We start from the raw sequence: 26,596 nt of genomic DNA, 5'->3' as shown, positions 1-26,596 counted from the left end.
CCTTGCCATTTTTATTGAAACATATGTACATAACAGTAGGATGTGTGCCAGGCTAAATATCCAAGTATCATTACCTGGAGAGAAAACAATCACCAAAGATTAATATTATTTAAGGCAAAAGTTGAATCTGTATTTTATCCACGATGTACATATGCTCATTTTCTATACAATTTTTTATACGACATCAAGAACACTGACAATTTTTTTCATAGTACAATCTTTGTTTTACCCTCCAATCACCCCAAGAGCCATTTTGCTAGTCCTAAAGGTGTTTCTCCTCATTTCAAAGGTAATAGACACTGAGGTGCTTTGCGTATTGTGTTTAAACTGGCAAACTATTGTTTGCAAATTGCAATTTTGCTAACATCAGTTCAAGATAAATTGGTTAGTCTCTTTTGGCTTTTATTTCCTTGCCAATAGTTTGCTGAGACAAGTAGAACGACAAATTACAACACAATATGCTATGTAGATATAATTACAAAAGTCAAGATTCACAAACTTTGGCCAAATTTATAGAGAAAGTCATCTATATAATGCCAAATCAAGGTTCACACTGTGGACAAGTATTCTGCCTAACATGTTCCTAATGTTGATGATGATTAAGTTGGGACATTTTTAATGTCAAAGCAAGCCGTTAAAACTAACGAAATAATATTGGTTCCTTATGCTTAACTGGTGGAACTATGAACACACCCTTATTTATGATGGGATACTTGGCAAATGTACGCTTAATCTGAAATTGTACCACTGGAAAGCCACCACAAAGTATCAGTATGTGCATGGGCATGTTTTAATATAATTTTATGCCCACTTGTAAGGAGTATGATACCTCAAAATTGTGGGGTTTCTTTTTTTTTTTGCGAGGTTACTCTGGTATTATTTGTGAGGTGTGTGGGTATTAAAATTTTCACGTCATGTAAATCTCCACCATCGCACAAAGGAGCTATATCGTGGAAAAGCAGCAAAATGACACTCGCGGCATCATTAGTGATATGAACTTGTTTGTGACATGTTATGAGACTACCGCAAGGGTTGTATGTCAAAAGTCCCTAAGCCACTCACCGCCTCTATGCGAGCAACAAATCAGTTAGTGTTGCCAAAAACATTTGCACTATGTTTCATATTGTGAAAACAGAGCCATATCTAATTCATGTGATCATGTCACATGCACTGTGTAGAAATATTTACCAAGCTATATGTCGAAAACACCGGCAGGCAGACTACGCAAACAAACAGACGGTGGAAACATCGTTCCACGACCATCACGGGTCACCCTTGGCGAGGCAGGACGCCGGGGCGACGACTCCGGCGGCCTTGCCGGACGCCCGGTAGCAGGAGGCCGTCGCCGCGCCCCCGCCCACCACGGTGAGGTTGACGTTCCTCAGCTCCAGCTCCGTGCACGGCGCGGTGTCGCTGCACGCGATCTTGATCGCCCGCGCCGTCGCCGACGTGCCCCTCACGTCCACGAACTCCACCTTGCGCACCTCCACCGCCTCCGTCTGCAAGCCCACACAAGTTCAGTTCACGCTTCATTACTCTGCATCATTCGGTACGATTCAGAGACGAGACGGCGAACCCTACCTGGTTTGCGCAGGGCGTCGGCTGGTCGCAGTAGTACTGGTCGATGATGATGGGGTTGGACACGTTCTTCATCACGATGCTCTCGAACCTCAGGTCGCGGGCAGAGCCCATCCCTCCCTGAAGCAACACAACACAAGTTGGTTGCACATGTTGCAATGAGAGTGTTTTTACTATTTCTGTAACAAAACTGTTCTTGTCTATTAAAATTACCTGCCAGCTCTTGATCCGGACGCCGTTGGTGGTGTTGGTGAGCAAGCAGGTGTCCACCCTCACGTTCTCGACCCTGTCCGTGGTCCGGTTCTTGCCCAGGCTCCCAATGCTGACCAACACAACGTGCTGCGTGTTAGTGCTGCACATCACTAAATTCTAGCAGCAGCTGGGTTCAGTGAGTAGTAAAGAGGTGTTGCACAGGAGTAGTACCTGATACCGTGACCAGGCCCACACGAGATGTCTCTTACGCGGACGTCGGAGCAGTTGCCGACCATCGACACGCAATCATCCCCTGATCCATACAAAGCGATCACACTAGTGTAGATCAATCAATCATGCTACTAGACTATGTGACTGTGTGCTGCAAATGAAGTGTGTGAATCTGAATTTCAGAACAGAAAATCTAATTATCCGCAGCAATGTAGGACCGAACTACATGAAACGCACACATTGCTGTCAAGTTCACATCCATGTACGTCATTATTCTTCGTATCACGGCTGCTATCTATTTTGTCAGATTATATTCGGTCAAGGTTCAACCAGCCGCCGGCTTCGACCTTATCTTTCAGAAGAAAACTGCCTTTCAAAGACAAAATTTGCAAGCAAGGATAATGTTAAGGCGTCGCAGTCTGACTCTGACGGCGAAACGTCAGCAGAGCATACAGCCATACAGGGCACACTCGACACTAGTGACAACGTACCCGTGGAGATGAGGTTGTCCGTGATCTGGACGCGGGAGGAGTCGTTGAGGTGGATGCCGTCGGTGTTGGGGCTGTCCGCCGGCGCCACCAGCCGGAGGAAGCTGGCCTTCACGTCCACGCACCGCGTGAAGGACAGGTGGAACTGCGGCCCGTTCTGCAGCGTCACGCCCTGCACGCTCACCCCCCTGCACTCCTCGAAATGCAACGCCTGCAGCAACAGAACAGCATCCCAAAACCATCAGACTAATCTCGCCGTCCGGCGCTCCTCGCCGCCGGCGAGAAACGGGGGTGTCGAGGTCCACTCACCCTAGGAGGAGGCCGCGTGTTGCAGGGCTGCGGGGAACCAAGATACATGTGTCACTTTGAGAGTTGAGAGGCAGGTGATGGCGGGTTGACTGGTAGCTACTAGTGACGTGGTACCTGGGTCTTCTTGCGCTTGCAGGAGCGCGCCCACCACTCCTGCCCGACGCCGTCGATGGTGCCGCCGCCGCTCACGGACAGGCCGTCCACGCCGTAGATGTACAGCCACTTCATCGGGTCCCTCCCCGCCCACTCGTCCGGGCTCGCAGGCGCCACGATCGTCCCGGCAATCTGGCCAGCACCACCGCGAACATCAAGAAACAAGAGACTGCGAAGCTGTTCAAAGGGGAACACACGTACCAGCAGATTGAGCTTCATCTTGCAGGGGCCGGCGAGCTGCACCGGCCAGATCCGGTAGGCCTTGGCGACGGGCACGGCGAGCACGGCCTGCTCCTCCGAGCCGCACGCCGCCGTCCACGCGTCCACGAAGGCCTGACCAATCCATCGAAACAGAGCGCGCCCGGAGATCAATTAAGAATTAACCACGGTGATCGACGCGTAACAATCTGTCAGAGAGCGTGTATATATGCGTCACCTGCGTGTCGTTGGCAATGCCGTCGCCGACGGCGCCGAAGTCGTCGAGCGTGAGGAGGACGCGGGCCTCGGCGGCGCCGGAGAAACACAGGACGGCCGCGCCCACGAGCGCCACAAGCACACGCAGCACGGACGCCGCCGGAGTTCTCACCATTCCCGCGCCGAATAAATCACCTAGCTAGCTCTGCTCGGGGCGCGCACCGCTGGCACCGAGCGGCATAAAGAAGTGAAGACGGGAAGCGGCGAGAGGACGGACGGGCGGGGCGAGCGGATTGCTTGCACGACACCTAGCATGTGCCGCCCTTGTACCTGGCCTGCTTTTTCCCGGGAAGCAAGTGAATTCCATCCGTGATTTTGTCGGGCGATCGCGAGATTTCCGCAGGTGGCAAAGGGGTCATTTGAGTTGCCTGCGGATTGGGCAACACATTGCTGCGCTTTCGTTTGATTCATAGCCATGTCTTGATTAAAATGCACTGTGCTTTATGTAGGTTGGTATAATTGGACAAGTGCTTTACTATGGTGTAAGTTATAGGATGGTATAACAAGCCACGAAATCGGCAAGAGTTTCTCAAGAGTGGAAGGGGATCGGCCGATCAGGAGAATTTTGTGCAAATGCTGCATGAGTCGTCTAAGATTGATTTAGAGGAGATTTTTTAAAAAAAATTAAGTACCGATGAAGACTAGGTCAATGTTAGATCTCTATCGACGAAAATGTCGCCTCTCATTGGAAGAATAATCCGTAGAAATCGATCTATATTTTTTTAAGTATTTAAGATCGGGTCGGACTATCGTTTCTTATCAACAGAGATGTCGTCTCCCACTGAAAAAATAATCAACATAAATTGAATTAGAAGTTCTTTTCTATAAGAAAATTGAAAACATGGTTGAAGTTGCGAAGTCGCTAATAAGGGAATGTCGTGTCACATTGAGATATTAATCCGTATTAGTGAGACCGGACATCGTCAAACCTGGGATACCATCCTCCTCCTAAGCATTCAACCACTTATTGCTCTCGGGGTAAGTTTCGGATTAAATTAGGTATTTTATCAGTGTCACACTTTGTTTTAGTGGTGCGTTAAATCTCTATTATTAAATACCTGCAAGAAAATCTCTACTATTAAATGGAGTTGATAGTCTCGCCTCACTGTTTTAGTTTTGCCTCATCTCTCGCGCCCCCCCCCCCATGTTAGTTTTTTCTCCCTCCCACTGAAAACTGAATCGATTCGTTGGACCCCCCCCCCCCTTGTTCCGTTTTTCTAAGTCTGTGGGGATTGTAAGATGAGAATGAAAACAAACTTAGGAATTGAATCGGAAATTCCAAGTTGAATTTGGTAAGTAGTAACGGGACACTTTTGTTGTAATTTGGTAAGATAAGAAAAGATATGTGAATTATGTTGTATTGGGAAAGTTGCGATTGTGATTCAATAGTAGAGATAGTGATATATAACATAGTGTGCAGGATCAGTGATTTGTTATTGAGAAATACTAACTAATTTTGTTTTGGAAGCTTATTGGGAAAAATCTTGTGTTTAATCAATTTGTAAGTCGGTTGCCATTATCTGCGGCGAGCCCTCAGATAAGAAACCACCACCTCCCCGCTTTCATTCTCATCTTACGATCCTCGCACACTAACAAATAAACAAAGCTGGAAGAAAAAATCGGCTGAGGGAAAGGGAAAAAAGAAACACGCACGATCGGCTTGCCCGACCGTCTTCCTCTTCTCTCATCTCTGTTGATCCCATCTCTCCCATTAATACCGTCCTCCTGTCCTCTCCAATGCGACAAGAGATGAAGATGGACTTGCCGATAAGATTTCGAGCACCACGAAACAGGCCGGATCGATCTTGCTACCTACGAGAGCCTCTGAACTTCATGGGTTTCCTGCTCACGCATGAGCTTCATGGTGATGCCATCAAGCATGGGCACTAGAGGAGATCGATCGATCTATCGATGGACGAATGGGGCTACTAGGGCTCCAGATCAGCTTGCTATTCGCCACCCTTGCATTTAATAAATCACTCTAATGCCTCCCGCAGTTTTCCTCCCATCGCACCTCATAGTGGTGACCACAGGGAAGGCGTCTCTTCCTCTCTCCCATCCATGGCGATGGCAAGGGGGGTACAAATTCTCCACGCCAAAACCCTAGGCGCTGCGAGTGCGTGCGGTATATCCATTGCCTCGCTCAGCTCTCCCTCGAGTGGGCTCTCTCACGATCATGGAGCACGATGCACATATGTTGCCTCGCACCATGCCCTAGATGACGGCGTTGTGGACGAGTGGGCGCGCAACGACGCGGAGCCCTCCCATTACTATGACACTGAGGTTTGAGATCATATTAGAACATGAACAATTGTTTTTGTAAGACATGGATATGCTATTAAGGCGAACTGATTCATGTAGCCTTCTGCTTCAGTATAACCAAACACTTGTTGTTTTTCGTGTTCTTCCACAAGATTTTTTTTCTTGAGTCTGCTTGCAACTTTGTGATTCTTTTACTTTTCACTTACAGAAACAAGACATCTCTATCTCCCAGTTTGGTTAAAATGGCTAAAAATGAGCATTTGGCGTTTACTATGTAAGTCTTTTTTCGTACTGAGATGAGCATGGTTATGTCTATTTTGGTATCTTTTACATTTGAGGAACTCACATGCAAGCTTTTGAGAAGGGTGGTTAAGGGGGAAGAATGACTAGGAGGAGGTTCATTAATTAGTGTCTCATTATTATTATTTTTGTTGTCCCGTGGCAACGCACACATGGGCAGAGTTACATAAGGACATGGGTGTGCAAATGTACGGCCCTTAGTTTGGAAAAAGCTTATATACATAGGACTAATTCAGATATAAATCTAATGAGTTAGCAGAAAATTGAGTAAAAATAAGATTTTTATTGAGCCGTTGGCTCCGCCCCTGAATGCACAGTACTCTGATGGCTCGTGTCCGCGTTAGTATTTTCCCCGAAGAGGAAGGGATGATGCAACACAGTTACGGTAGGTATTTCCCTCAGTAATGAGACCAAGGTTATCGAACCAGTAGGAAAACCAAGCAACAATATGTAAACGGTACCTGCACACAAAGAAAAAAATACTTGCAACCCGACGCAAAAGAGGGGTTGCCAATCCCTCTCAGGTAAAAGATAGATTGGTTTGTAGTAGATTGGATAAATAGATCTCGCAAATAAATAACAAAAAATTGCAGCAAGGTATTTTTAAGTTTTTGGAATAATAGATCTGGAAATAAAAGTGGCAAATAATAGATCAGAAAGCAAATATGATAAAGAATGGACCCGGGGATCGTAGATTTCACTAGTGGATTCTCTCGAGAAAATAGCCTACGACGGGTAAACAAATTAATGTTGGGCAATTGACAGAACTTCAAATAATTATGACGATATCCAGGCAATGATCGTTATATAGGCATCACTTCCAAGATTAGTAGACCGGCTCCTGCCTGCATCTACTACTATTACTCCACACATCGACCGCTATCCAGCATGTATCTAGTGTATTAAGTTCATGGAAAAATAGAGTAATGCAATAAGAATGATGACATGTTGTAGACAAGATCTATTCATGTAGGAATAGACCACATATTGTTATCCTTAATGGCAACGATCAATACGTGTCTTGTTGCCCCTTCTGTCACTGGGAAAGAGCACCGCACGACCGAACCCATCACAAAGCACCTCTTCCCATGGCAAGAAAAATCGATCTAGTCGGCCTAACTAAACCAAAGATTCGAAGATGAAATATGAGGCTATAAGTAATCATACATATAAGAGATCAAAACTCAAATAACTTTTATGGATAAAATAGATCTGATCATAAACTCAAAGTTCATCGGATCCCAACAAACACACCGCTTGTGGAGGAGGCGGACCCGTGACTTGATGCTCGGTGAAGCCTGCTCGGGTAGGAAGTGCACGAGTGTAGTAGTTGCTGCGACGTGTCCGCCGGTGGTCTGGCTTGGCGATGACGATGGTGGCCGACGGGGTGCTCGGAGGCGCCGCTCTGTAGTGGGGTGACGACGGCAGTGGTCGGCAGCAGGATGCAGTGGCAGTTGGGGCGGCGGAGGGGCGGAGTGTCTGCCGCGCGTGATGGGGGGAGACGGCGGCAGTGGTTTGCTGGTTGGAGGGCCTCCGTCGGCGGTGGATAGTTGGGGGCGGTGGTGGCCTGCGGTCCAGTAGAGGGCGGATTGGGGTCCGCGGCATAGAGGAGCTTCGGTGGTGAGGGGCTACGGCGGCGCGCGGTGGGGCGGGGGAGCTACGCTGGCGCGCGGTGGTCGACCGCCGAGGCAGCCACGCGGTGCACGAACTAGCTAGGTTTTGGGGCGGTGGCGGGGGATCTGGTGGAGGCAGGGGATTTGGGGGTGGCATTGTGGATCTGGTCGTGGGAGGGCCGGCGCTATTATTTCTCAGTGGGCCAAAATATTCGTCAAGCCGCGTGCTTTTTTTCCTCTCCGGCGCGCGCTTATATTACGGCCGTTTTCCCGTTTCGCGCCAAAGACGGTCTCCGACATGGGCCGGCAGATTATGGGCCGAGATTTCGTTCTCCCGGCAGACTATGGGCCGTAAAGTGTACCGGCAGTGCAGATGACGTTGTTACTAAAGTTCTCCCGGCAGTTACACCGCCTTAACATGCTTCTAGCGGCAGTAACACATGTCCCGGCAGTTTATTTGCCCTTAAACAGGTCTTTCTCCCGGCAGTTAACTGCCCCCAATCAAGTGTTGTGGTGTACTGTTACATCAAATAGATCTCCAAGAGATCATTGTATTGAGAATCAAAAGAGAGAGAGGAAGCCATCTAGATACTGCCTACGGACCCGTAGGTCTACAATGAACTACTCATGCATCATCGGAGAGGCACCAATGAGGATGATGAAACCCTCCGTGATGGTGTCTAGATTGGATCTGGTGGTTCTAGAACTTGCGGTGGCTGGAATTGTGTTTTGTCGACTCCCATAGGGTTTTTGGATTTTCGGGGTATTTATAGAGAAAAGAGGCGGTGCGGGAGGCGGCCAAGCTGGGCACAACCCACCAGGGCGCGCCTGGGCCCCCAGGCGCGCGCAGGTGGGTTGTGCTCCCCTCGGAGCCCCCTATGGTACTTCTTTGGCCCAATAGGTGTCCTCTGGTCCAAAAAAATTCTCCAAAAAATTTCGCTTCGTTTGGACTCCGTTTGGTACTGATTTCCTACGAAGTAAAAAACAAGCAAAAAACAGGAACTGGCACGGGGAACTATGTCAATAGGTTAGTCCCAAAAAATGATATAAAATTGCTATCACTACAAGAAATCCGTTAATCCATGACGGATTTCCCATGACATTCGTGAAAACTGTCATGGACGGCCTAGTATAGCCCCGCAAGCCCGCTCAAGCCCACTGAAGCCCGCCTAATCATTCCCGTATAAAATGCTAACCCTAGCATTCCTACTCAGCCCCCTCCTCCCTCCCTCCGCGCAGCCCAACTCCTCTATCTCTAGCAACTCTTCCCCACGCAATTCCTCGCCGCCGCCGCCCGATTCCGGCGATTTCCGGCAGCTATTGCAAGCGCGCAGCACACCCACATCTTCCCCTTGCTCCGCTCCTTCCTCCCCTCCGGCTAGATTCAACGCTACCGGCCACCAACGCTCGCTTGCAATACCTCCCAATGGCTAGGGTTTCGGTGACGGTGCAGCTCCGGCGGATCCTCTACGTCGCCTACCATCTGCTGGATGGTGCTCCTAGAATAGGACATCGCGAAGGCCTCCTCCCACAGGATGTGCTGACACAGCGCACCCTGCATCGGCTTGCTCGAGATGAGCGCGGGCGTGACGGCCTAGTCCCGCTTGAAGATGGCGGCGGCGAGCGTCGGTGCTCTTCTCGTCCTCTATCTCCAAGAGGCGCGCGCCGATACAGCAAAGACACCCCCGCCCCTGAACCCCGTCCACCCATCCGGTGATGTACAGGTCATCCTCACCCGCTTGGATTCGCCTCCTCCTCGACGCGACACTCCAACATGGACGTGGACGTGGTGAGTTTCCTCTCCCCCTCCCCCCTTCCCATCCACCCCCAAATCTGGATGGCACTTGCATCTGTACGTACATCCATATGAATAAGCGCCATTGTTTGGCTCAGTTTGTATGGTTCCATTTTTAAAAACGTTGACTGAAACTATCTAGATGGCACATGCATCTGTAGATGCATAAGAATAAGCATCACACCTTGGTTCAATTTCTGTGTCAATTTGGTTTAACTTTGACTGAACATATATATGAGCAAATATATTATTTTGTTTCAGTTAAGAATGCATGGATTCTGTTCCTGTTACCTCCACTTTTTGCCTCAACAAGCAAGCAAAGCAAGGACCCATTGATGCTTGTTATTGTCGGGGAACGTAGTAATTTCAAAAAAAATCCTACGCACACGCAAGATCATGGTGATGCATAGCAACGAGAGGGGAGAGTGTTGTCCACGTACCCTCGTAGACCGAAAGCGGAAGCATTAGCACAACGCGGTTGATGTAGTCGTACGTCTTCACGATCCGACCGATCAAGTACCGAACGCACGACACCTCCGAGTTCAGCACACGTTCAGCCCGATGACGTCCCTCGAACACCGATCCAGCCGACTGTTGAGGGAGAGTTTTGTCAGCACGACGGCGTGGTGACGATGATGATGTTCTACCGACGCCGGGCTTCGCCTAAGCACCGCTACAGTATTATCGAGGTGGACTATGGTGGAGGGGGCACCGCACACGGCTAAAAGATCAAACGATCAATTGTTATGTGCTTGGGGTGCCCCCTGCCCCCGTATATAAAGGTGCAAGGGGGGAGGTGCGGCCGGCCAGGGAGGAGGCACGCCAGGAGGAGTCCTACTCCCACCGGGAGTAGGACTCCCTCCATTCCTTGTTGGAATAGGAGAAGGGGGAAAGAGGTGGAGGAGAGGAAGGAAAGGGGGGGCGCCGCCCCCCTCTCCTTGTCCTATTCGGACTAGGGGGGAGGGGGGCGCGGCCCTTGCCCTGGCCGCCTCTCCTCATATCCACTAAGGCCCACTATGGCCCATTAACCCCCGGGGGGGTTCCGGTAACCCCTCCGGTACTCCGGTAAAATCCCGATTTCACCTGGAACACTTCCGATATCCAAATATAGGCTTCCAATATATCAATCTTCATGTCTCGACCATTTCGAGACTCCTCGTCATGTCCGTGATCACATCCGGGACTCCGAACAACCTTCGGTACATCAAAACTCATAATATAACTGTCATCGAAACTTTAAGCGTGCGCACCCTACGGGTTCGAGAACTATGTAGACATGACCGAGACACGTCTCCGGTCAATAACCACTAGCGAACCTGGATGCTCATATTGGCTCCCACATATTCTACGAAGATCTTTATCGGTTAGACCGCATAACAACATACGTTGTTCCCTTTGTCATCGGTATGTTACTTGCCCGAGATTCGATCCTCGGTATCTCAATACCTAGTTCAATCTCGTTACCGGCAAGTCTCTTTACTCGTTCCGTAATACATCATCCCACAACTAACTCATTAGTTGCAATGCTTGCAAGGATTAAGTGATGTGCATTACCGAGAGGGCCCAGAGATACCTCTTCGACAATCGGAGTGACAAATCCTAATCTCGAAATACGCCAACCCAACAAGTACCTTCGGAGACACCTGTAGAGCACCTTTATAATCACCCAGTTACGTTGTGACGTTTGGTAGCACACAAAGTGTTCCTCCGGTAAACGGGAGTTGCATAATCTCATAGTCATAGGAACATGTATAAGTCATGAAGAAAGCAATAGCAACATACTAAACGATCGAGTGCTAAGCTAACGGAATGGGTCAAGTCAATCACATCATTCTGCTAATGATGTGATCCCCTTAATCAAATGACAACTAATTTCTATGGCTAGGAAACATAACCATCTTTGATCAACGAGCTAGTCAAGTAGAGGCATACTAGTGACACTCTGATTGTCTATGTATTCACACAAGTATTATGTTTCCGGTTAATACAATTCTAGCATGAATAATAAACATTTATCATGATATAAGGAAATAAATAATAACTTTATTATTGCCTCTAGGGCATATTTCCTTCAGTCTCCCACTTGCACTAGAGTCAATAATCTAGATTACACAGTAATGATTCTAACACCCATGGAGCCTTGATGGTGATCATGTTTTGCTCGTGGAAGAGTCTTAGTCAACGGGTCTGCAACATTCAGATCCGTATGTATCTTGCAAATTTCTATGTCTCCCACCTGGACTAAATCCCGGATGGAATTGAAGCGTCTCTTGATGTGCTTGGTTCTCTTGTGAAATATGGATTCCTTCGCCAAGGCAATTGCACTAGTATTGTCACAAAAGATTTTCATTGGACCCGATGCACTAGGTATGACACCTAGATCGGATATGAACTCCTTCATTTGCTGCTTCCGAAGCAGCTATGTACTCCGCTTCACATGTAGATCCCGCCACGATGCTTTGTTTAGAACGGCACCAACTGACAGCTCCACCGTTCAATGTAAACACGTATCCGGTTTGCGATTTAGAATTGTCCGGATCAGTGTCAAAGCTTGCATCAATGTAACCATTTACGATGAGCTCTTTGTCACCTCCACAAACGAGAAACATATCCTTAGTCCTTTTCAGGTATTTCAGGATGTTCTTGACCGCTGTCCAGTGATCCACTCCTGGATTACTTTGGTACCTCCCTGCTAAACTTATAGCAAGGCACACATCAGGTCTGGTACACAACATTGCATACATGATAGAGCCTATGGCTGAAGCATAGGGAACATCTTTCATCTTCTCTCTATCTTCTGCAGTGGTCGGGCATTGAGTCTTACTCAACTTCACACCTTGTAACACAGGCAAGAACCCTTTCTTTGCTTGATCTATTTTGAACTTCTTCAAAACTTTGTCAAGGTATGTGCTTTGTGAAAGTCCAATTAAGCGTCTTGATCTGTCTCTATAGATCTTGATGCCCAATATATACGCAGCTTCACCGAGGTCTTTCATTGAAAAACTCTTATTCAAGTATCCCTTTATGCTATTCATAAATTCTATATCATTTCCAATCAGCAATATGTCATCCACATATAATATTAGAAATGCTACAGAGCTCCCACTCACTTTCTTGTAAATACAGGCTTCTCCAAAAGTATGTACAAAACCAAATGCTTTGATCACACTATCAAAGCGTTTATTCCAACTCCGAGAGGCTTGCACCAGTCCATAAATAGATCGCTGGAGCTTGCACACTTTGTTAGCTCCCTTTGGATCGACAAAACCTTCCGGTTGCGTCATATACAACTTTTCTTCCAGAAATCCATTCAGGAATGCATTTTTGACATCCATTTGCCAAATTTCATAATCATAAAATGCGGCAATTGCTAACATGATTTGGACAGACTTAAGCATCGCTACGGGTGAGAAGGTCTCATCGTAGTCAATCCCTTGAACTTGTCGAAAACCTTTTGCAACAAGTCGAGCTTTATAGACAGTAACATTACCGCCAGCGTCAGTCTTCTTCTTGAAGATCCATTTATTCTCAATTGCTTGCCGATCACCGGGCAAGTCAACCAAAGTCCACACTTTGTTCTCATACATGGATCCCATCTCAGATTTCATGGCCTCAAGCCATTTTGCGGAATCTGGGCTCACCATCGCTTCTTCATAGTTCGTAGGTTCGTCATGGTCTAGTAGCATAACCTCCAGAACAGGATTACCGTACCACTCTGGTGCGGATCTTACTCTGGTTGACCTACGAGGTTCAGTAACAACTTGATCTGAAGTTCCATGATCATCATCATTAACTTCCTCACTAATTGGTGTAGGCGTCGCAGAAACCGGTTTCTGTGATGAACTACTTTCCAATAAGGGAGCAGGTACAATTACCTCATCAAGTTCTACTTTCCTCCCACTCACTTCTTTCGAGAGAAACTCCTTCTCCAGAAAGATTTCGAATTTAGCAACAAAAGTCTTGCCTTCGGATCTGTGATAAAAGGTGTACCCAACAGTCTCCTTTGGGTATCCTATGAAGACACATTTCTCCGATTTGGGTTCGAGCTTATCAGGTTCAAGCTTTTTCACATAAGCATCGCAGCCCCAAACTTTAAGAAACGACAACTTTGGTTTCTTGCCAAACCACAGTTCATAAGGCGTCGTCTCAACGGATTTTGATGGTGCCCTATTTAACGTGAATGCGGCCGTCTCTAAAGCATTACCCCAAAACGATAGCGGTAAATCAGTAAGAGACATCATAGATCGCACCATATCTAGTAGAGTACGATTACGACGTTCGGACACACGATTACCCTGTGGTGTTTCGGGTGGCGTGAGTTGCGAAACTATTCCGCATTGTTTCAAATGAAGACCAAACTCATAACTCAAATATTCCCCTCCACGATCAGATCGTAGAAACTTTATTTTCTTGTTACGATGATTTTCAACTTCACTCTGAAATTCTTTGAACTTTTCAAATGTTTCAGACTTATGTTTTTAAGTAGATATATCCATATATGCTTAAATCATCTGTGAAGGTGAGAAAATAACGATATCCGCCACGAGCCTCAACATTCATCGGATCACATACATCTGTATGTATGATTTCCAACAAATCTGTTGCTCTCTCCATAGTTCCGGAGAACGGCGTTTTAGTCATCTTGCCCATGAGGCACGGTTCGCAAGTACCAAGTGATTCATAATCAAGTGGTTCCAAAAGTCCATCATTATGGAGTTTCTTCATGCGCTTTACACCGATATGACCTAAACGGCAGTGCCACAAATAAGTTGCACTATCATTATCAACTCTGCATATTTTGGCTTCAATATTATGAATATGTGTATCACTACTATCGAGATTCAACAAAAATAGACCACTCTTCAAGGGTGCATGGCCATAAAAGATATTACTCATATAAATAGAACAACCATTATTCTCTGATTTAAATGAATAACCGTCTCGCATCAAACAAGATCCAGATATAATGTTCATGCTTAACGCTAGCACCAACTAACAATTATTTAGGTCTAAAACTAATCCCTAAGGTAGATGTAGAGGTAGCGTGCCGTCCGCGATCACATCGACTTTGGAACCATTTCCCACGCGCATCGTCACCTCGTCCTTAGCCAATCTTCGCTTAATCCGTAGCCCCTGTTTCGAGTTGCAAATATTAGCAACAGAACCAGTATCAAATACCTAGGTGCTACTGCGAGCATTAGTAAGGTATACATCAATAACATGTATATCACATATACCTTTGTTCACCTTGTGTCGTGGTTTTGTCACGGCAGATGTCCTAGAGAAAGGACTTATTCGTGGAGCCATCGCTACGGGTTAGCTTAAAGGGGTTAAAGCGGACAAGGGACGCAAGAGAGTTTTATACTAGTTCGGCCCCTTACGATGAAGGTAAAAGCCTACGTCTAGTTGTGATGGAATTGATGGGGTTCGATGACCAGGGAGCGAATACGCTTTGCCTGAGTCTCGAGTTGTTGTCTGTTGTCCTTGAACCGCCGCCGGGTCGTCCCCTTATATACATGGGTTGACGCCCGTCGGTTTACAGAATCCCGAGGCCGGCTCATAATCGTGTCCGGCTCGGTCTCTGCTACTTCTATCTTACGACACAAGTTTACATATCAATACCGGTTTATGTCTACATGCCTTAAACCGGCTTTAGGCCCTGGGCCTTCATAAAGCGTCACCGTCTATCTTCATGGACTTCAGATACACATGAACTACTTATGGGGTTAACCCGGCCTCTCCTGGCCGGTTTACGCCCAGTGGTAATATCCCCAACATTAGGCCCCAGATTGATTTCAACTGATTCATGTCAATCCTCAATACTTAGGAAAACTTCTTCTTCAACATCTTCACATGATCTTGTAAACCACCGTGACATCATCTTCTAGGACCATGGTAAACCGCCGTGACGTCACCTTTTTTTTAAACTGTGTATAATCCACCTTCATTAATGAGCCTCCGACAATTGAGGCGACAGCTCCGCCTCATATCCAAAAATTAGGCTCCTCGATTTTCGCACCTGACGCTTATCTTTGTGCCCTTATAAATACGACCAGGGGGTCTTTCCATTTTCCCCCTCGTGCCTCTTTGCGTCGTCATCTTCCTCGCGCCGACCGGCCCTCAAGCTCTGCCGCCGTCGTCGTCCTTCGCCTCTGCTTCGACAAAGGCCGCTGCATCAACCTGATCGTATCAGAGAAAAGCGGTGATCCTCCGATGCTTCCTCCTGCACCAGTAAGTCTCTCTTCTTCTCTCCCTAGATCCGCCATTAGGGTTCGGTGTTCTTCATAGCCTGAAACTGTTCTTCCTTCAGTAGCACCAATGGCCGGTTAGATCTGACTATTTTCAATGCCTTTTGTAGTTTAGACTCCTTTCTTTTGTTAAGGCACCTGCTTGATATCCAACTCATCTCAACTTGGTGAACCTTTAGCACGCTGGAAATTAGGTCAGAATATATTTTGTTTTTCCAACGCGCGGTAGATCTGAAATTACCATAGCAAGATGTGAAACTTGTTTCTTTCTTCACCTATACACTTTTAATACCAGATTGGGCGGTTTAACTTCACAGAAAAAATGATGACCCGGTAGATACCATTAGTCCCCTGTTGAACTGCCAATGCATTACACTGTTTCCATTGTCAGACTCCGGTTTACGAATAACCAAATCCGGTTTATCAATATGCTTGTATCCTGATATCGCTGTATAGTTGTCCACTGTAAATCTTAAACCGGCAATAATCATGTTTCAGATCTTTCATTGCCATGGCCAAGCAATTCTATGAATGCAATTGGGCTCCTTCTCGAGTAACCGAAGAACAGTTAAACAATCTTGTTAAAACGGGCGCTTTAGCCAAAAAAGATGTCATCCACTCGAGGGTCCCTGGCCCGGAAAATCCTCCTACACCCAAGGACGGAGAGGTAGTTGTGTTTGCTGATCATCTTGGACAAGGTTTTAGCCCTCCCGGTTCAAAAAAAATTCAAGATGTGCTAGCCAATTTTCAGCTGCGTCCTCAAGACATCGGTCCCAATTCTGTGACCAACATCTGCCACTTCCAAGTCTTCTGTGAGGTTTATCTGCAAGAGGAACCTACAGTCAAACTGTTCAGGGATTTCTTTCACTTAAACCGTCGCACAGAGTTCTCGGATGGACCCAATACGGAACTGGGCGGAATGGCGGTTCAGAAAAGGAAAGAAGTCACCTTCCCTCATCCCGAACTCCACAGTCACCCCAAAGAGTGGAACCAGACTTGGTTTTATTGCATGGATACATCTCCACCTGATGAAAATCCCCTGCCGGGTTACCGCCCTGAACGCCTTAGCAACACACATCCTTTTCCTCAGAGGTTGACGGCAAGAGAAAGGGCCAACTATGCTCCCCAATTATCAAAGCTTAGAGCCTTCATGGCGAATGGTTTGACAGGAGTTGATCTTGCTCGTTGCTGGATAAGCTAGAGTATTCTGCCCTTAAGCCGGCGCTCCGGTTTGATGTGTGAGTATACGGGGACCTTGAAGGATGCTCAGCGGCAAATTGACATTCAGCTTACAGATGCAGAAGTCACTGAGGCTGTAAAAAAGATATTGAACGAACCGGAGGCTGTCTGTACCCAAACCGGACTACTCCCTTTCTGCACCTTCAACAAACCACCAGCTGTAAGAATCATATAATCTTTTTATCTGAAGTTGCTCTTGTCCAAATATTCTCTGAAAGTGTGATTATTTTCTGACAGGGTGATGATCCGTTCTGGAACAAGAAACCATCACAAGACAAACCGGCGAAGCCGCAAGACAAACCGGTCAAGCCAGTTCGTCCAAAGACCAAGGTTGTTAAAAAACCTGCCAAGAAAAGGACCACTGCATCCTCCGGTCTACCAGCTGATGACGATGTGGGTAATCTGGAACCAGAGGTAGAACTTGACTCTCTTGGTTCATTTTTCGTACATCTCATTGACAATGATTATTATCAGGACGACGCTGAAGGCAGTCATGCTGAGGACGTAGAGGTAACCATTCTTTCCTCCGATTCAGATCCTCTGCCAACATAAAAAATCCGTCAAGCAAACCGGAAAGTAAAATTTTCTCACCCTCTTGCTTACTTGGACCCAAACTTTCTTTTGAAGACGCAGCAGCACGAGGCTCGCCGTACAACCCGGCACAGCGGCCAGGTAGTTACCTCCGCCGGTTTACCGAACAGTCCGGTTCGGAAACGCCGATCAGAGGTCTCTTATCCCATTGATACTTCATACCCCAAAGCAGGTTGTTTCCGCTAGCCTCTTAACCCGTCTGATGGCATGTAATGGATTTCATTATGAAAAGGGTCATTTTTTTTGATGTTGTAAACTTCATATCCAGAGAAATGGATGACTGGCTGAGGCTCTTCCAAACCAATATCGCAATGGATCTATCTTCAGCTTATTCTCTCAATCAATGAATGCGGATTCAAGTTAGCTTTGAGCAGGCCTCGGGCGAGGAAATGCTTTGGCTGTGCCAGGAGATAGTCGGCTCAGGGGCTTTTGGGGAGCTGTAGGTGGTTCCAAGGGTTGGGCTGTTCGCCCATTAATGCGGTACGTGAGCTGGGTTCAGAACGTCGTGAGACAGTTCGGTCCATATCCGGTGTGGGGTTGTTTGACTGATTTTTTCATCTCAAAACCATTGATGCTGACCTGTCACTGCTCAAGTGATTTTCCTGCATGCCCACGGGGTAGCGCGGGGAACTTGCTGAATCAACTCCTTGGAATCGGAGGCCTGACTGCTCTTCGTTCCGCTCTTGGTTTACAGGCTTTGTTAACCGGACCGGAAAAGGGGGCATTTTCTGGGTAGTTCTTTAACAACTCAGTTAAAGGCCTGCTGATCCTTGGGTCCCGAACTCCATATGGGGAAGGAACGTTGTTGTTTGCGGAAGGCGTTAAGAGACCCTCCTGGCCCAACCCTAGACACTCTAAGATCCTTTTTCAAACCTGCTCTGCTCCCATTTAAGGAAAAAGAATTTCACGCCGCCACTTTAATAGGTGCCGCTGCAATGAGAGCGTAAGTTGCGGAGTTTTTTCTGGATTTTTTTTGGTGCGCTCTTCCTTTTTTTGGATAGAAAGAAGGGTTCAGTGGGAGGGTAAGGATCAGGGTACTTCTCACTCATCTTCTGGCGAGTCATCGGCCACACAGCTTCCACCCCTCAAAACAGTTCCTGGGTGAGCTATGCACATGTCTTTATTCTTGATGTGTTATCTTTTCATACTGTACTGATCCTCATGTCTATCTTTTCTCAGCGCCAAGCCGAGACCCAGCAAGAAGGCTCGGTTAAGCAACCCTGCTGATGATAATGTAGTTGTTGAACCGGAAAAAACGCCAGATCCGGAAGAAACCGACGCTGACGACATGCTTAACGATCCGCCGCCTCAAGATCATGACTTCCTTGCCGAACAAGTGCAAGTTGACACTACAAGCCATGCAGACCGGCCAACCAGCCCTGTCCGAACTGATGACAAACCGGTCAGTCCAGTTAAGGATACTGACAAACCGCCAACTCAAGTGAAGGCTGCTGATGACCAAGATGATGACTTTATGATTACTGGAACTGGCCACACCACTCCTGGCAATCATGTCGCTTTGTCAAAGCATACGGCCAAGGACGAGCTCTCTGCTATCGGCAAAGGCAAATGGAATGCCGATTTATCAAGCTACGCCCATCTCAATGCTCAAGACATTCACTCTGGCTTCTTGAACCGTCTGTATACCAGCCGTGACTATGAAGCTAGTTTGGTAAACTTGATGAAGGAGCGGTATGAGGTAACTACTATTTTTCTCTTTGTCCAATTGCACTTTATCAACTTCTAGCAGCCCCCAAGTGACGGTTTATGATACCAATCTAAACTGGGACTTTTGTCATAACTTAACTTTGCATATTTAGCCTCCAGGGACCGAATTACTTCTGTAAGATGAACCGGTTCCTTAAAATTTGCCATACTTCTCTTTCACCGGTATAGCCCCCAAGGGCCGGTTTAGCTTTATAAAGATGAACCGGGACTGTATAAGAATTCCCATGCCAACAGTTTTTGAGCAAACACACATTAGCCCCCAAGTGCCAAGAATAATACTTGTATTGTGCTTGGGACTTGTAGAAATTTCTGATAAGGAGAAAATATGCATTAGCCCCCAAGTATCAAGGGCATAACTTGTTATGTGCTTGGTACTTCAAATATATACTGTCAACTCATTATGTATCTGTCTCTTTATAGGCTGAACTGAGCAAAAAGGAAAGCCAAACCGCTGATCTGCAAGAGAACATCAAGCCCCAACAGGCCGAAACTTCCAAAGCAAAAGATGAGCTGACGAGCGCCTTAGCCGCTATGGAAAAGCTAAACGAGAGCTTCGCCAAGGAGCGGGCGGATTGGAACACAGAGAAACCCGCTTTGCGGAAAAGAGCTGAAGACGTAGAAGCAGCTCTCAAACCGGTGGTACACGAGCTGACTGGTGTAAAACGGCAAGTACATGCTATGACTGCTGCTGTGTTTGGTAAGCATCCTTGCTTTATACTTTCAACATATCTTCCCATGTGTTGCTGGTTTACTGACGTTTATAATGATGCAGGAACTCGTATTAGCCATCTGGGCTCTGACGTACAGAAGAAATTGAAAGCGTCCTATACTCTGATAGAGCAGCTGTATACCGGTGCGTAGCGGATCATCTGCACCGCTTCACACAATAAACCTCCTCCAACATTGATCAAGGACACCTTAGAAAGGCTATCCATGATGCCTGCCCGGGTTGAAGAACTAAAGAAAGCTGCGGCAAGGGCCGGAGCTCTGACCGCTCTAACCCGGGCAAAGGCGTGGGTGCCTGATCTTGATCCGGTGGACGTGGCTAAAGGCTTCCCAAGCTTAAAAGAAGACGGATCAGAATTTGGCCAGGAGGATCTCCGCGCCATAAACTGGGAAGTACGTCCACTGGCTTGTCAATTGGCTAAAGAAGTTGATCTCTCATACTATCAGGCAAGTTATGATGATAAGAACAGACGGGTTGCGGCGCCAATTCCAGAAGTGCAAAATCTGATCCCTCCAATCCGTAAGCACATTTATGCCCCTGATACTGAACCGTCAACCCTTATAAGCGACGAAGCTGTGTTCCAAGCTTTAACTGGGATCGACTAGACAACTGTTGACTTCCAGCCGCTGGGTAGAGATGAAGAAGATGAACCGGTGCAAGATGATCCGCAGCCGTCAGGTCAAGCTGATAAGCAATCATAATACGGGGGCCGGTTTAGTCTTCCACTTGCTGCAATGCTTATTGAGAAACAATTATCCCTTTGGGCACTAAAATGCCTTGTAATAGGCTAGTTAAAACACTTGGTCTGTTATGCCTTCGTGCATATTTATCTGCGACTGATGCGTGTTAATCCGCCATGCTTAAGATATGATGTTCATAATCCATAGCTATTTATTCAAGTTGTTCCTGCAGATAAAAATCTTAAAGCGCCCTAGCGGTTTACCACCGGGCGGGTCATGATACCCAAATATATATATGACCAAGGTTGTAAAAGATAACCAAATATGGAAATATATGATACCTGTGACCTTTAGGCATAGTGTTGGCTGACCAACTTTGTAATGAGGGTAATAACCCTAATCCGGAGTAAAAGTAACTCCTGTTATATGATGCCGGTTTACAATAAAACCGTTCCGGGTTGTGATAACCACCGGTTTATTCCATACTGGTGACTTTGAGTCAAAACCAGACCGGGCTGATAGTCTCCGGATTATAACTTGATCATGTACTGACAACTTGTAGTTGACAACCTAACCGGGTTAAAAAACACCGGTTTGAAAACATCACAAATCTTATCAAAAGTAAGAGAAACTTAGCAAAAGGCAAATAAAACCGTTGTAGTCGAGGCTTTTCACGGGCTGCCAGGCCCTAAATTCGACAGCAAAGAATCTCCAAACAACATTGTGAGCTGTGCTCAGTGGGTGCCTATGTTTGAGCTATTGTTTTACAACACTCTCTTTGGCCCCGGATTGATGTGGCTTTGAGCCGATCAAGAGGTGTGACTGTGGTTCAGATACGACCAAGCCCCCAAGTGATGCTGTGGCATTGCGCCGATCAAGAGGTGTAACTATGGTTCGGGTACGACCAAGCCCCCAAGTGATGATGTGGCATTGCGTCGATCAAGAGGTGTAGCTATGGTTCGGATACGACCAAGCCCCCAAGTGATGCTGTGGCATTGCGCCGATCAAGAGGTGTAGCTATGGTTCGGGTACGACCAAGCCCCCAAGTGATGCTGTGGCATTGCGCCGATAAAGAGGTGTAGCTATAGTTCAGATACGACCAAGCCCCCAAGTGATGCTGTGGCATTGCGCCGATCAAGAGGTGTAGCTATGGTTCGGATACGACCAAGCCCCCAAGTGATCTAATATGAAGCTTTGAGAAGCTAAATCAAGGGGTAAACCGGATGCCGCTTTGTAAGCTCCATGTAACCACACATGATGTAAGAAAAACAACAGATACCCCGCTTTAGCTGGGGTTCTAGTTTACCCACATCGTCATCAATGTTGCCAACGCGTCAAACAAATCAGATAGAACCTGAGCTGGCGGTCGCACAGGGCCTCCTGCCCCGGCCGCTGCCGCCGCTGCCGATCCGGAAATCATCGCCGCTGCGGTCGAAGAGTGGAGCGCCGGTTGCGTGCCGGCCATGAAGATCGCAACCCGGTTTGGCAGATCAAAGGGGTCCGGAATACTATCGCCATCGGAACAGCCCCCAATCCGGCCATCTTGTAACTGATATAACGACTCAGTCTCTCCGTTCGATGACTCGTCACCAGAATAAACGACGGTCTCACCACCAGATTCCGATCTATCCTCAGATTCCCCTCCATGGATAACTCCCACGAAGGCACGCTTCATGATAGGCTTGACCCGGGCAGATCTCGCACGCTGAGCCGTTTCAACGAGGTCGGTGCAGATGTCCGGCTCAGGGCCCGGTTCGCCGATCTTGCCAATCAAAACGTGTATGCCACCAAAGGGGACCCGGTACCCGTACTCGATTGAGCCGGCCTCGGGGCCCCAGCCTGCATTGTCGATGTAGAGCTTGCCGTGACGACTCTTGGTCATCCGGCCCACAGCGTAACCCTTGAGTCCTTCGAAGTTGCCCTCCAAGAACTTGAAACCATCGTGCGATAGCCCCACGGTGGGCGCCAACTGTCGTGGTTTTGTCACGACAGATGTCCTAGAGAAAGGACTTATTCTTGGAGCCATCACTACGGGTTAGCTTAAAGGGGTTAAAGCAGACAAGGGACGCAAGAGAGTTTTATACTAGTTCGGCCCCTTACGATGAACGTAAAAGCCTACGTCTAGTTGTGTGGAATTGATGGGGTTTCGATGACCAGGGAGCGAATACGCTTTGCCTGAGTCTCGAGTTGTTGTCTGTTGTCCTTGAACCGCCGCCTGGTCGTCCCCTTATATACATGGGTTGACGCCCGTCGGTTTATAGAATCCCGAGGCCGGCTCATAATCGTGTCCGGCTCGGTCTCTGCTACTTCTATCTTACAACACAATTTTACATATCAATACCGGTTTATGTCTACAGGCCTTAAACCGGCTTTGGGCCCTGGGCCTTCATAAAGCGTCACCGTCTATCTTCATGGACTTCGGATACAGATGAACTACTTATGGGGTTAACCCGGCCTCTCCTGGCCGGTTTACGCCCAGTGGTACTATCCCCAACACCTTGCCATCCTTCTTATCCGCCAAATACTTGGGGCAGTTCCGCTTCCAGTGACCAGTCTGCTTGCAGTAGAAGCACTCAGTCTCAGGCTTAGGTCCAGACTTGGGTTTCTTCTCCTGAACAGCAACTTGCTTGCTGTTCTTCTTGAAGTTCCCCTTCTTCTTCCCTTTGCCCTTTTTCTTGAAACTAGTGGTCTTATTGACCATCAACACTTGATGCTCCTTTTTGATTTCTACCTCCGCAGCCTTTAGCATTGTGAAGAGCTTGGGAATCGTCTTAATCATCCCTTGCATGTTATAGTTCATCACGAAGCTCTTGTAGCTTGGTGGTAGTGATTGGAGAATTCTGTCAATGACGCTATCATCCGGAAGATTAACTCCCAGTTGAATCAAGTGATTATTATACCCAGACATTTTGAGTATATGCTCACTGACAGAACTATTCTCCTCCATCTTGCAGCTGTAGAACTTATTGGAGACTTCATATCTCTCAATCCGGGCATTTGCTTGAAATATTGACTTCAACTCCTGGAACATCTCATATGCTCCATGACGTTCAAAACGTCGTTGAAGTCCCGGTTCTAAGCCGTAAAGCATGGCATATTGAACTATCGAGTAGTCATCAGCTTTGCTCTGCCAGACGTTCTTAACGTCGTCAGTTGCATCAGCAGCAGGCCTGGCACCCAGCGGTGCTTCCAGGATGTAATTCTTCTGCGCAGCAATGATGATAATCCTCAAGTTACGGACCCAGTCCGTGTAATTGCTACCATCATCTTTCAACTTTTCTTTCTCAAGGAACGCATTAAAATTCAACAGAACAACAACACGGGCCATCTATCTACAATCAACATAGACAAGCAAGATACTATCAGGTACTAAGTTCATGATAAATTTAAGTTCAATTAATCATATTACTTAAGAACTGCCACTTAGATAGACATCCCTCTAATCCTCTAAGTGATCACGTGATCCATATCAACTAAACCATGTCCGATCATCACGTGAGATGGAGTAGTTTCAACGGTGAACATCACTATGTTGATCATATCTACTATATGATTCACGCTCGACCTTTTGGTCTCCGTGTTCCGAGGCCATATCTGTTATATGCTAGGCTCGTCAAGCTTAACCGGGGTATTCCGCGTGTGCAACTGTTTTGCACCCGTTGTATTTGAACGTAGAGCCTATCACACCCGATCATCACATGGTGTCTCAGCACGAAGAACTTTCACAACCGTGCATACTCAGGGAGAACACTTATACTTTGATAATTTAGTGAGGGATCATCTTATAATGCTACCGTCAATCAAAGCAAGATAAGATGCATAAAAGATAAACATCACATGGAATCAATATAAGTGATATGATATGGCCATCATCATCTTGTGCTTGTGATCTCCATCTCCGAAGCACCGTCATGATCACTATCGTCACCGGCGCGACACCTTGATCTTCATTGTAGCGTCATTGTCATCTCGCCAATCTTATGCTTCTACGACTATCGCTACCGCTTAGTGATAAAGTAAAGCATTACAGGGCGATTGCATTGCATACAATAAATTGACAACCATATGGCTCCTGCCAGTTGCCGATAACTCGGTTACAAAACATGATCATCTCATACAATAAAATTTAGCATCATGTCTTGACCATATCACATCACAACATGCCCTGCCAAAACAAGTTAGAAGTCCTCTATATTTGTTGTTGCAAATTTCACGTGGCTGCTACGGGCTTAGCAAGAACCGTTCTTACCTACGCATCAAAACCACAACGATAGTTTGTCAAGTTGGTGCTGTTTTAACCTTCGCAAGGACCGGGCGTAGCCACACTCGGTTCAACTAAAGTTGGAGAAACTGACACCCGCCAGCCACCTTTGTGCAAAGCACGTCGGTAGAACCAGTCTCGCGTAAGCGTACGCGTAATGTCGGTCCGGGCCGCTTCATCCAACAATACCGCCGAACCAAAGTATGACATGCTGGTAAGCAGTATGACTTATATCGCCCACAACTCACTTGTGTTCTACTCGTGCATATAACATCAACGCATAAAACCAGGCTCGGATGCCACTGTCGAGGAACGTAGTAATTTCAAAAAAATTCCTACGCACACGCAAGTTCACGGTGATGCATAACAACGAGAGGGGAGAGTGTTGTCCACGTACCCTCGTAGACCGAAAACGGAAGCGTTAGCACAACGCGGTTGATGTAGTCGTACGTCTTCACGATCTGACCGATCAAGTACCGAACGCACGGCACCTCCGAGTTCAGCACACGTTCAGCCCGATGACGTCCCTCGAACTCCGATCCAGCCGAGTGTTGAGGGAGAGTTTCGTCAGCACGACGGTGTGGTGACGATGATGATGTTCTATCGACGCAGGGCTTCGCCTAAGCACCGCTACAGTATTATCGAGGTGGACTATGGTGGAGGGGGGCACCGCACACGGCTAAAAGATCAAACGATCAATTATTGTGTGCTTGGGGTGCCCCCCTGCCCTCGTATATAAAGGAGCAAGGGGGGAGGTGCGGCCGGCCAGGGAGGAGGCGCTCCAGGAGGAGTCATACTCCCACCGGGAGTAGGACTCCCTCCCTTCCTTGTTGGAATAGGAGAAGGGGGAAAGAGGTGGAGGAGAGGAAGGAAAGGGGGGAGCCGCCCCCCTCTCCTTGTCCTATTCGGACTAGGGGGAGGGGCGCGCGGCCCTTGCCCTGGTCGCCTCTCCTCATCTCCACTAAGGCCCACTATGGCCCATTAACCCCCGGGGGGTTCCGGTAACCCCTCCGATACTCCGGTAAAATCCCGATTTCACCTGAAGCACTTCCGATATCCAAATATAGGCTTCCAATATATCAATCTTCATGTCTCGACCATTTCGAGACTCCTCGTCATGTCCGCGATCACACCCGGGACTCGGAACAACCTTCAGTACATCAAAACTCATAATATAACTATCATCGAAACTTTAAGCGTGCGGACCCTACGGGTTCGAGAACTATGTAGACATGACCGAGACACGTCTCCAGTCAATAACCAATAGCGGAACCTGGATGCTCATATTGGCTCCCACATATTCTACGAAGATCTTTATCGGTCAGACCGCATAACAACATACGTTGTTCCCTTTGTCATCGGTATGTTACTTGCCCGAGATTCGATCGTCGGTCTCTCAATACCTAGTTCAATCTTGTTACTGGCAAGTCTCTTTACTCGTTCCGTAATACATCATCCCACAACTAACTCATTAGTTGCAATGCTTGCAAGGCTTAAGTGATGTGCATTACCAAGAGGGCCCAGAGATACCTCTCCGACAATCGGAGTGACAAATCCTAATCTCGAAATACGCCAACCCAACAAGTACCTTCGGAGACACCTATAGAGCACCTTTATAATCACCCAGTTACGTTGTGACGTTTGGTAGCACACAAAGTGTTCCTCCGGTAAACGGGAGTTGCATAATCTCATAGTCATAGGAACATGTATAAGTCATGAAGAAAGCA

General features: G+C 47.3%; 1 protein-coding gene across 1 annotated transcript; it reads right to left on the bottom strand.

Annotated features, from left to right (window-relative positions):
• Positions 1–1,087: 1,087 nt before the first annotated feature.
• LOC109786760 (probable polygalacturonase At1g80170) lies at positions 1,088–3,842 on the bottom strand. The gene is made up of 9 exons (XM_020345321.3): positions 3,388–3,842; positions 3,153–3,284; positions 2,913–3,083; positions 2,799–2,825; positions 2,493–2,700; positions 2,002–2,083; positions 1,792–1,900; positions 1,582–1,698; positions 1,088–1,499 (listed from the first exon to the last, which is right to left on the bottom strand). Exons 1-9 carry the CDS (start codon positions 3,538–3,540, stop codon positions 1,263–1,265), a joined length of 1,236 nt encoding a protein of 411 aa, XP_020200910.1. The 5' UTR covers positions 3,541–3,842; the 3' UTR covers positions 1,088–1,262.
• Positions 3,843–26,596: the final 22,754 nt, after the last annotated feature.

Source organism: Aegilops tauschii, chromosome 1, assembly GCF_002575655.3.
Source record: "Aegilops tauschii subsp. strangulata cultivar AL8/78 chromosome 1, Aet v6.0, whole genome shotgun sequence".
Taxonomy (NCBI): domain Eukaryota; kingdom Viridiplantae; phylum Streptophyta; class Magnoliopsida; order Poales; family Poaceae; genus Aegilops; species Aegilops tauschii.
The sequence above is the reverse complement of the archived record's forward strand: the minus strand, read 5'-3'. Positions and strand labels throughout refer to the sequence as shown.